The 12,702-nt window shown below is 39.3% G+C and overlaps 1 protein-coding gene across 2 annotated transcripts in view; it reads left to right on the forward strand.

Annotated features, from left to right (window-relative positions):
• The window catches only part of neurl1aa (neuralized E3 ubiquitin protein ligase 1Aa), a 64,269-nt gene that overhangs the window by 27,805 nt on the left and 23,762 nt on the right, over window positions 1-12,702 (forward strand). For both annotated transcript variants that reach the window (XM_032563533.1, XM_032563534.1), the window contains exons 2-3: window positions 7,338-7,588; window positions 7,677-7,998. In XM_032563533.1, the coding sequence (XP_032419424.1) occupies window positions 7,338-7,588; window positions 7,677-7,998 (573 nt within the window). The remainder of the gene's footprint in view (window positions 1-7,337; window positions 7,589-7,676; window positions 7,999-12,702) is intronic.

A 12,702-nucleotide genomic window follows, 5' to 3' on the forward strand; every position in this document is an offset into this window, starting at 1 on the left:
ATATTCAGGAATACTGAGATGCACTTGAAGTGAACATGTTGTAGTGACTCTGCATTTTATATTGTTCCATTTGTACGGTTCAGTTCCAGTTGAGCATGTTCAACCTTGTTCCTCATAAAACCGCTGTTTCTATGTGAGAACATTTAATCTGATGAGAAACTCTGACCAATAAAACATGTTGGATATTTTAGGCAGGGTGTGTCTTCCTCACCCTGCAGTATAGAATCCTGTTTTCAGACTAAACCACAGATCTGAAGTAACAACCAGAGAAACGTTTCAGCCTCGGCAGCAGAATGAAACACAGTAACTTCCAGTCCCTCAGAGATCCTCGGTGAGGTGTGACAGGTATTAGGCCGGGGTCTTGTGTTGTTAGAGGGGTAAACTACAGCACCGATGAAACACAAGCTTCTCACCTAGCTTGGCCTAGTAAGACCTCTGTGACCTTTGGAGAAATGGCTGCCGTGTGCAGACGCTCTGCTATACATGAGGCAGCTGTGAGAGCGACGCTAACCAAAAACAATGAAAGAGTGCAGGATCTGTGCTGATAAGGTGACAGAGGCCATTTTTAACCCAAAGCAAGGGTATTAACCTACATAAACCTATATTATGAACAAACTTCAACCTAATGTTCAGCACAAACAGGAACATGGCTTCAAAATCAGTCTATAGAATGAATTCTTCTTTATCTATTGGAAGAAATCTCTGTTACAAGTGAAAGAATGAGTCAGCTTATTTATGTTTTTTAGGATTAACATTCACATACGTTCAAGACTGAAATGAACACTACAATTGAATTATTTTAGGGGAAAAAATCACAGCTGTACATTTTGCCCCATGACCCAATTGGAAACTGGAAAAATCAAAGCAAAGTGGTAACCAGCACCATCTAAAATTACTTTAGAATCAATAAATTAACTAAATATTCACTAATAACTGGTTAGACAATAGAAACAAACAAATCTAAGACCAAAAATCCATCCACTGTTTAGACCTGCTTTTCATCCACTTTTCCTTACTTACTTCTTCTTCTCTGCAATTTGCTGTTATTTTAGGCTTTCTTTTTTTCTCTCGCCATGAAACTACATCTGGTTTGGCATTGTAGCTAATTCTGGCTCAACTTACATCTTACTTTATCTAGTCCTAACGTTTGACAAGGACTGTTTCAAATGACCTGGACCAAACCAGTTAAAGCTGGTGGGAGGTCAAATCTCTGAAACAAGAACCACTTCATGCAGAAAGAAACCATTTTAACTGAAGTTCAGAAATAAAAGGCCAACACTCTGGTTGTGTTCAGACTGACTCAAAGCCCGGAGGTGGCGCTCCTGTTAGGTGGTGCCGGCTTGTCGCTACACATCACTTGCAAATGCAAACCAGGAAATCTGGTCTGAGTGTCTGAACAATTTAAGTATCTGAGAACTATAGAAAATCATTCGACAGCAATAACACTCGGTGAAAAAGCACTATAAAACATTTTAAATGTGGCATGGAAAATGTCTCTCTTCTCTTAAAAACAACAAAAAGCTTTGAATACTTCACAGAGCTCCTGAAATGCTTTAATAAATGTCATGTTTTCATCCTGTGAGTCTTCTGTATCCAAAAGTTCAGTCTATGTATTTTTTTATCTGATTCTCAGCTAAATTTTATGATTATTCTGCCTTCAATTTTTTGGAAAAATCTGTCGTTATAAGAAATATTTAAGTTGTGTTTTTCTCAAGTTTTCATAATTAATGCTAAAAACTGTAATTTACTTTGTAATTTTAAAGATGTTAAAGATTTTGTATATATTTTTTAAACTTTTCTTTCTTGGTTCAAACCCTAAACTCTAAGCTCTAAGTTACCTAACTTTGAGGTTTGTTGTTGTTAATTACATAATTTTCTGTGTAAAATGATTCAACAAACTGTTCAATGCTGCAGTGAAGCTATTTATGAAGCAAGGCTTTTTCTGCAGGTCCAGACAGCTGCAGACGTTGCTGCAGGACCGGTTCACAGCTTAAGTTGGGACAAATTAAGCTGCAGCAGCACTTTGAACAGGGTGGGAGTGTTTTTCGCTGAATGCTGTGCTATCAGACATTAGTTATAGTCTACTCTCTTACAAGTCCTATTCTCTGAAAGGTTATTTTTCATCTGAAAATTAATTTAGCAACACACTAAACCTGCATAGATTGAATTTGATATTTTAATTCCTACATTGTTTTTGTTTCCCTTTTTATTCATGTAAGACTCTTTGTAAATCCTATTTTTTCAACTTGTTATGTCTTTTCTTATATTTCTTGAATGATTTTATTTGCCTCATATTCTTGGAAAGTTACAAGAATATGAGTACACCCAAACAAGTGCTAAGAAGCTATAAATGGACATTATTTACCTGCATTACAGTACAACTGACTCTGTGATGCCTGTTTTAGCTTTTTGTTTCCCTGAGCTGCATGTCCAATATTTCTTAGAAATGTCAGTCTGAGTTTCGCCCTGTCAGTTGAATTAAAAACAGGTTTGACCCGTCTGGTTCTGGCTGCCTCTGCTGAGTCAGTTTTCTATGAAAATAGTTATAAACTCACCTGAATCAGGTTAAAAACTGAATCAGATCATATTCATAGTTCATCACTTGAAAGTCAGGATTTAAATTCAACCTCCCAACATTGTTCACAGTTACAAAGTAAAAAACAAAAACAAAACAACATTGTTAAATTAGTTACCAACATTATCACATCAGTTCATTAAGACTTTTTTTTTTTTTTTTTGCCTTTTTAGAGTTTGTTTTTTTTATTAAATTTTGCATACATAAATTTTCCATACATGGACATACCTAAATTAACATAACAGATCAAATCCCCACCCATCCCTTACCCGCACAAAACGGCACATCATAAAACACTTACACAGTCAAGACAACATGGCAAAAACACCACGAATTGATCCAAACCTTTCCACAAGCGTGACATTAAGACTATTTTTAATGTTGGTTGTTTTCAAATGATTCAGCGCTTGATGGTCTGCTTTAGTAAAATCCAGATTTTATGTAAACACAATTTTTGCTGATTAATTAATCATCCGTTCTTGTATCTGAAGGGTCATAAAAAACAAACACACACACAAAAAATCAAAGAAAAAAAAACAAAAAAAAAACAAAACATTGGGGTCCTTTTTAATCAAAAAAGTAATGAACTTTCCCCTAGAAAAGTATGTTTATTTCCCAGTAGCCACGCTAAATACATTTTAGCTTCTATATCATGTAAAGCTTCAGTTTCTGACTCTTCTTGGTGAATCAACAGCCAATTAATTCATCCAAACAGGATCATCGATTAGTTGCAGCAATATACTTTGAGAAATATTTCAGATATAAAAACGATACAATAACAATACTGTAGGCTGTTCAGTCTTTATAAATTTTAATAAAATCTTGTCACACGGACGTATCAATCAATCAATCAAATTTTATTTGTATAGCACATTTCAGCAGCAAGGCATTTCAAAGTGCTTAGACATGTTGTTTACGCTGCCATGCATTCTGGGTAAAAGACGGATGCTTGGTCTATGCTAACTCCGTCTAGCCAAAGCAGCGATGAATAAAGTCGTTAAACCTTTTCAATTTGAACCAGAACGCATTGAAATTGATGGGAATGTAGAAATGAGTGACGTACCTCTGGTCTGACGGCGTTATCCGGTAAGTAGCTCTGCATCTGTGTCCGGTCCGGCAGCAGTTTAGGCTGCACATCAGTTCCGGCAGCAGTAGCATTAGCATTAGCTCCGTTAGCATTTAAAGAGCCTCCGTCGCTGCCAGTCTGACGTTTCTCCCAACTTCTTTCTCTCTCTAGCCGCTGGCGGGGTTTAGGCGTAACTTTGTGGATAAAACTGTCGGCACGTGATTTGGTTCTTAGTTTGCCAGCCTTCATTAGTTTTGCTCGTACAAATAATTCAACTTCTTGTGGAGAGAAGCCTGTTTTCACGACAACAATTTCTAGTGAAAATTGAAGTTTTGTTGTGATGTAGTGTACATTTACACAAAAATAGCGAATGTTTTTTCTGACCACGGCCCAGTTTGAGAACGGGTTCCAGAGTGCAACGTACTGGTGCCGTTGTCTTGTAAACAGCATAAATGGATCTTTTCTGTCAAGGAATCCCTACCTCATGCATAGTATGACTACAATCCACAGACATAAACTACCGACAACGCCAACAGGTGTTACAACGATTTGCAGCCCAAAATAAATCACTATTTATTTTATTTCCTTTTAATTACAGCCAACACAGCGTGGCATTGTCTAAATTTACACCAAACAAACAATAACTCGGTAACGTTAGCCTTCCTGTGTTTACTCTGTAGATTCCAGTACAGAATGGACCCAGCTGCGTAATCAACCCAGCATGCATTGCACAGGTGAAAGAATTACAAGCTCCAAGGGTGAAAAATATAGAATAAGATATACATTTTTTGAAGTAATTGACTCTGGATGTATCACAAACAGCACTGCTTTAGTTAATTTCAACATATTCAGGCCAACATCTTCAACTAATCATGGATAGCTTCAAACACCTGTCTTATTGTTTGCTTCGGTTACACATTCACACCTCTCCAAACGAACCGGATGTTCTGAGTGCACGACCTGCAGTTGGATTACAGCGGACTGAACAGGGCTAGTGGAAATGAACCCTTCAGGACCACTCACTTGATATTTCACAACCCACATTGAGACCCCAACCTCCACTGTGGGAACCAAGGCTCAACTCTGCAGTGCTGTTTCTGTTTGTACCCACAAAAGTTTGCATATGAGCACATCTTTAGTGCACTTGTAATTCTGAATATATCTGCCACAGTCCTTTAGAAGGTGTCTTGGGTTGATTAAAATGGAGCATTAAAGTTATTAAGGGAGGTGTTTCTGTAAAGTGATGTTGCTTCTGTTGATCAGATTTCAGAGAAAACAGACAGAGAAGCTGCAGATGACCAGATTCTGGGTCTATAAATATATTTTCATGGTGCGAGTAAACAAAAGGCATCTGTGTCCCAACTGATGACTGCAGAGGGAGCCGATTGAGACGTTCAGATATGAGGGGGTTGCTAAGGAACATGAATTCACACGTAGCCTGTTTTCCTCCACAGCAGCTGCGCCTCTTTAGAGGCCGCTAATGCATTCAGCTCAATCTGCCCGCGCTGCCACCACGTGTGCCCGCCTCATTCAGCACATGCATGCTGCTCAGAGTTGGCTCTGCTTAAGACAAAACGCTTCAGTGGCGTCTTCTGTTTTATTATTATTATTATTATTATTATTATTATTATTTTGCGGCCAGATTGGACGGTAGACTTGGTAACGGGGTGTAAAACTGGAAAGGGTCATTACTGGACAAAAAGGAGAGGACACAAAGCCAGCTGTATTCTGGGACGGTTGGCACCGAGCTCTTATCAGGTCTCTGCAGGACATCTGCTCCAACCGCTGGGCTGGTCTGTTAAAATCAAGTAGTTCTCTGTGATAAGGAGAACAAGCCTGGATTGAATCCACACAACCATAAACACAACACTCACCATAATTTCACCTCGACTCTTTCTACTGCAGCCGTGTTTTTGTAGGCAAGCGGCTGAGAGGAGAGGAATAACACCCCAGCTTTCCCTTTAACACTTTAATAAAGGAAGAAACATATTATCTTTCACTGGATCTTTCTGATTTATGGTCCACATTTTCTTCTTCCCATAGATGGTTATCCAAACATGCACTGGAATGGGAAAAAGAAAAAAAGACTGCTTTATGGGATATCCAAGTCCAACAGCATGTTAATCTCAAACCTGAAAAAAAGCTATTTTCCACACAGAAATGAGCCAATCAGAAAGGAGATAAAACAGGATGATGGTAGCTCTGAATAGGCCTATAATCCAACAGAGCAGTGAGAGAACTTTTAATATAATTGTGTTTCATTTTTGTACTTGGATTGAGTCAAATGAGAAGCGGAACCATGAGAGTTTTGGGATTTTATTTGTAGCTCTGAAGCTGCCCTGCATACCCAGATTTTGCCCACATTAAATCAGACTGATTTGCTGTTTTAGGTTTGTTATGATTATCACATCTATTTTCTTTATCTGTGTGTAATTTCTACCAGGTAACCTTACTGTGGCAGAGTTCCACTTTTAAACAGTGTTGCAATATTAAAACTTCAACTTTGATTTCTTCCCAATAAATATGTGGTTTTCACTTATCATGGTAGTAAAAAGATACTAGTCCACTATTTGCAAATACAGATTTAGTGGCATTGTGGTTCCTTCTCTCAGATGTAACACTTAATAACCTTTTTACAAATGTTCCTTTGCTCATTACAAATATTGTTAAAAATGAGCCAGACCTTATGATCTAGTTCTGTAATAAGGAAAGCAAGCCTGGATTGAATCCACACAACCATAAACACAATACTAATTTTTCTAATGCTAGACTACAGGATTGATTGAAAATTCATAATATTCATAACATCTTTCAGGGAGATGTTTAAGCTTCCAGAAGGAAATCACAGATTTCTTCTGAGTTCAGATAAAGAAGTTAATTTTGTATTTTCATGTTGAAAGTTAATCACTCCAGTAAATCGGCCCCAGTGCATGTTGCTCCTAACTACTGCATGAGGGCTGCATCTTCTATGCCAGAATACACACAGACTTTTTCTACGCTTGCACTTGATTAAAAAGCTCAATTTATTAGGGTTTGTAAAGAAAACATTTTTATTTTTCATGCGGGAATGACATGTCTGTTATTTTTAGAAATAAAAATTTGAGAAACGCAGTTGGAGGTTTATGAAAAAAGGAAAACTTACAGATCTTGAAACAAGGTTAGCAGGAAGTGGAGCAGAGACAATGGAGCAAAGAAACAATGAAAAACAAAAAGCTTCAATCAGATAATCAGAGGAGCTGCTGCTGGAGGAAAACAGGGAAAACTAATTAAAACAAAGGAAGATGCAATAAGACTCATCAAGAAACCAAGGAGACAAAAAACGCTGATAATTCAAAAAATAAATCCAAATGTACAAGGAACAAAGCATAAAAATAAACTACAAAGGATTAAACTAATATGACGAGACCTATTGAGCATAAATAAACCAACATGGAATTGATCAAAATTCAAACATCTTTGAATCATGATAATTTTGGTGAAATAAAACCTTTAAGGTAGATGAAATATGTTACATTTTTTGCTCAATTTTCAGTTTGTTTGTTCAGTTGTTAAACAGAGAAGCTTGTTTTCAAATGCATTTTTATTTGTAAAAACTGAAATATGTGGGAGTTTGTTTGTATTTGTGAAACATTCCAAAATAAAAAACAAACTTTGACACCCTAATGTTCATTACTCATTTTATGTTTGTGTTCTCAGACTCCCTTGGCGGCCCGTTCCCGTCCACGTCACACCGATGTCACCACAAATCCAAGAGGTGTCTGCCCATCCAGTGCGGCAGCGTCGGCGGACCTTTCCCGGTCAGCCCGCTCCTTTTCCATCCCAACACCAAGGGATCCCAAATAGTCATGGACCTGGCCCAGAAGACTGTCAAGAGGCAGGCCAGCTTCTGCAACGCCATCACCTTCAGCAACAGGCCCATCGCGCTGTACGAGCAAGTCCGCCTTAAGGTATTTCCTGACCTCTTTTAAAGCTTTTTGCTTTGAGCTCTCTTTTTATAAATGACGTCAGTAAAAGTGAATGTTATTCTCCTTTCAGATCACTAAAAAGCAGTGCTGCTGGAGTGGAGCTCTGCGTCTGGGCTTCACCTCCAAAGACCCCTCCAGGATAAACCCCGACAACCTGCCGAAGTACGCCTGTCCCGATCTGGTATCCCAGAGCGGCTTCTGGGCCAAAGCCCTGCCCGAAGAGTTTGCCAACGAGGGAAACATCATCGCCTTCTGGGTCGACAAGAAGGGCAGGGTGTTCTACCGCATTAACGAGTCCAGTCCCATGCTGTTCTTCAGCGGAGTCCGGACAGCGGAGCCGCTCTGGGCCCTCATTGATGTTTACGGTCTGACCCGCGGAGTCCAGCTGCTAGGTAAGATGGCCAACAACAATCCACCCAAACAGACGTTACAAACTAAAAACCTCCTTCCTGCATGAGCTCAAATCATAGTTAACAGAAGAAGAAGTTTCTTAGTCTCCTTTTAGTGTTCTGATTGGGATTCTAAGGACTGAACATTGCCTAAATAAAGGCAATGTTCCACCAAAATTGTTAGTTTGGTGGAAAATATTTAATAATAACCTCTTGACCCTCCTTCAGTTACAACAGTAGCCTTAAAAAAGTGTTTCCCAAAGTAGGGGGTTCAGGTTGGTGTCCTACATGTTCTAACCCATTTCTCCGTTGTCCGTTGTCTCACTCTAGCCAGTTAATGTCTGGTTCAGTTCTTGCTTGACCAGAGCTGCACTGTTTCTCAGTTTGTTGTTTCTTCTGAGATGTGCTGCTTGCAGAGCTGCTAAATCACAGTTTCCAAAAGTTGACCCATCTGTTCCTGGCGCTGCTCATAATTACGCTCCCTAACCCACACTGAGCAGCTCTCTGATAGCAGACGCCATGTCCGTCGGTCCACTGCGGTGGCTTAGATGTTGTTGTTTGGAGTTTCCGGTGCCATAAATCATGGGTCAATCAACAGATGCAGTCTGCTGTCAATCAAATGGCTTGCATATGATAAATGGCTCAGTGCGGCTTGTACCACCCCTGAAGTGTTTATGAAATCGGGAAACAACTACACAGGATCTACTAATGAAGACAAATCTGACTGGGGTGGAACCAGTTAAAGCCACATCCATGGAGAAGCAGCTTCAGATGTCAATCTAGGTCAAAAAACTTGAATCAAACAATTCATTTCCAGCCTTCTAGAGAACTTGAAGATTTGTTGGGGATGTAATTTAGTCATTTAAATCATCTAAAACCTGCAGGACAGCGGCCCTCCAGGGTTAGAGTGGGACACCCCTGTCTTATTGCAGAGAAATTAGGTTTTTCAAAGCTGTGCTGATAAATTGAAAGCAAGTCATATTTCTCTGTTTAAAGTAGAGTGGCACAAAATGTAGACTGTCAACTGTTGTTGCAGTTTTAGAGTCACAAACATAAAGGACTTCGAAGAGTGATTTAGACATTTTAATAATAGAAAATAGAGAGAAGATTAACTAAAATGTAGTTAATTGTAATCATTGTCAGTTCAATGTTCAGCAATGATAATTTAATTTCAAGTTTTTCTCATATTTTTCATCTGCAGTTTCTGTTATGAGCCTCATCAAAGAAAATGGCTGAGTTGTAGGTTTTAACGGTAAAATGGGAGCAGAATGAAATCTGCAGTGATGTCAACGGCATCTGGATGAGTTCCACATGAACTATAAAACCGAAAAGAAATATTACATGGAACAAATCCTGCAAATTTCTCTCTGAATGCTGGAAAATTTTAAGTTGATTTTCACTTTTCCTCTTAAGAAACTGGCAGGACATCTCTGCACCTGTGAAACTTAAATAATGTAGCTACATTCTCTTTGTTTGTGTAGATCTGAAAATATTTCTAGGTAACATCTCACCTTGGTGCTTCTGTTTCCAACATTTGTGCCGTTGACAGAGCCCGTTTTTATCTTCTCTTGTTGACTGCAAGCACATTGTTCTCTGGAAGTGACCATATCTGTGTACAGTAAAGCCTTCCATGAATCTGCAGAGCACCACTGAGCTGCAGCTGACCAATATTCTGCTCCAGTGTTTACTCAGAACCAGCATGGGGGGTTTACGGCGTAGCTTAGTGTTCATACCACACAGACTGCTCAGGATCGTATAGCAGAGGCTTCCATGTACACATTGAATGCCGTCATCTCCTCTGCTGCTGTGAATTTAGGCCACGGGTCGTAATGCTTTTCTTTACTGTGCATTGGGGAAGCTGCTTACAAGTGATGAAAAAGTGTTTGTGTATTTTCAGGATTTTTAAGCTTACTTCATGTTGTCAAACAGGTTTTCTTTGTGAATTTTTTGTTATTGTTAAGGTAACAGTCAACAGTGAAACTGACCCACAAGTATGTATATAGTTAATAATGCCTAATTTCTGATTTAACAAAAGAAGGCATTTTGTATTTCAGGTTATTTTTCTTTAATATTAAAACTTGTTTGATGATCTGTAACATTTATGAGTGACCAAATAACAAATGAATCTGTAAGGGGGCACATACTGTTTATCATCATTTTCATATTTTATTGCTGAAAACACGTCTAAATCACAGTTGGTCTTTCCTTTGTTTTTCAAAGCAGATAAGTAATATTTAAACCACATTTTGAAACAAAAAGCGTCTTTGGAGTAAAACAGAAAGGTACAACAACATATGGATGATGACATCAATAAAGTCTGTCCCTGTCTTTAGCTGTTGACAGAAAACTGATTGTTTTCTTGACAAAAAATATTTTTTATCCCAGAATATGTAGAATGAATGCTTGGCAGCTTACTGACACCATTGTTCAGACATCTGCTGATGTCTAAACATTGTATTAAATCAGTCAGTGTTCTCTTCACATGACTCCTGCATGTTTAGCTTCATAAAAAAGATGAAGATGCATTTTTTCCATCCTTATTTTAAGCCTCGTTTCCACAATCACAGCATTCATTCTTTGCTAACATGAAATGACACATTTTATTGGGAGGAATGTGTTGACATATACCTGTGGACTTCAGAGAAACAATGTTGGTCAGAACTGGGATTATTTTAATCTACCTCTGATCTGCCAGAATTAGATAAAAAAATGTTTTCCACAAGCAGTTAGTTGTCACCGTGGCAAATCAAACAGATTCAGCTCATCGCAAAGAGCTTTTACCTTTCTTGGCAGGTTTCCTGTTTGCTGGGTTTCCAAGCTGCTCTTCTTCTGACTTCCTCATCTCTGGACAAATGATAATATACATTTTCCTGTAATTGTAAATTTCAAGCTTTCAAACTTTGCGTTCAAGTCTTTTTGTCTTAAGAGGACATGTTGTTAGGCAGTAACATGCAAACCTGCTGTGAAATCCAGGCCATTATGACTTTCAGCTGCATTCTTAGTGATCCTGTTCTCACTTTTTTGCTTACAAGCTTTTCAAAACAATATTCTTTATTTCATTCATGGAAATTTACATAACAAAAAAAAAATCAAAAAAATGTACATATGCCTTGTTAATGTTTACCTTCTACACTCTAACTTCTTAATTTTGACCTCTTCGTGGATGACAAAGGCTTGAAAACGATCCAAGCTTTGAGCTGAGCCCAAATGTTCTGCCTGAACCTGTGATCACTGGAAGAAAAACGGCTTCAAGCACATTTGTGTAGAAACCAGGCCCCTTCTTGTGTTGTTTTTACTGGACTTTTACAATCAGGCCATATGCTGGGCAGTCTGCAGAAAAGAAGGACTCCTTTTCCTCAGGGTGGGGGCATCTAAATCACATCTGCCCCCACAAACAGGGGCTTGTGCAGAGGAGTGGAGCGATACCAAAGACTGACATAGATGTACATCATCTAGAGTAGCCTCAGCCTCTTTGTGATGCTGAAAAATGAGCCACATCAGCTCTTTACATCACATTTCTGTGTGTAACACTCCATGAAACTTTCCCTTTCGCAGGAAAAGCCCTGCGGCTCTGACATTTGAGGCCATGTTCCTCGGTTTCACTCTTTTCTTCCTCAGGGACTCAAGGAGAGCTGATCTGTGCTTCAGATTTTCAAATGGAACACAAATCAAACATATTTATCAAAAAGCTCAGGAACATTTAGCTTGAACTCCTTACTGAAATAAAACTTCTTTGCATCACAGTGTTTTCCTGCTGACGCTGAGAACATTCATCAGTCCGCTCTAGTATTTGGTAATCATAGCTACGTAAAGTTGGATTAGATTGGAAAGCTGGATTGGGTTTCTCATGCTGTTTATTCGCTGCAGCCCTTCCATTATGTAAATTAACGGTTGGATTGTAGCTGAGCTTCCATTCAGCGAGGACAATGCAGCACACGAGCGCTCAAACACACATGGCCCCTGAAAGCCTCATCTGCCAGTTCCCATCAGCCATTTCACTCACAGCGTCTTCCTCCCATTGAAAGATGTGTTTGTTCATCCATTTTGCCTCACATTTAGAACAAAAATGATAAAAGAGTGGGGAAAAAAGCCTTTCCCTTTTGAAATAGTTTTATCCACTTAAGAAAGCAGTAAGCTTCTTGCGCTGGCCAGGCATGTCAAAACGGTCCTGCAATGTGTCCCATGGCCTCTGTTCAGTGTGTTCTCTGGTTTCTGAGTTTCTGTGAAGCAGAAAGTCTGCAACTCAAAAGGCTGAATTCAGCCAAGTTTAGCAAAGGTCTGGTCATTAACCACTCATCTGATTCAGGCGTGTTTGAGGACACACTGGGTTAGAGAGGGAGGGAGGACGACCATTCGACCAACGACCAACATCAATCTGATGCATGAATGTGGTTTGAAATTGTGTTCTTGGACAGTTTTCACATTAGTGACCAGCGCATCTTGATGCTGTCGCAGTGGTGGCAGAACAGCCCCAAGTGGAGGAGTTCAGGTATTTTCAGGTTTTGTTCATGAACGAGAGAAACACAGAGAGGGAAAGATGATTGTTGCTGCGCATGCAGTGATGCAGCTCTGCATCGGTCTGTCAAGGGAAAGAGAGATGTGAGCCGAAAGGTGAAACTTTCGACTTACTGGTCAGCATGTGTTCCTACCCTTGTCTATGGCTATGTTCACACAGCAGGCAAATGGGACCCAAATGCAACTTTCATT

The sequence above is a fragment of the Xiphophorus hellerii genome, chromosome 5 (assembly GCF_003331165.1).
Source record: "Xiphophorus hellerii strain 12219 chromosome 5, Xiphophorus_hellerii-4.1, whole genome shotgun sequence".
Taxonomy (NCBI): domain Eukaryota; kingdom Metazoa; phylum Chordata; class Actinopteri; order Cyprinodontiformes; family Poeciliidae; genus Xiphophorus; species Xiphophorus hellerii.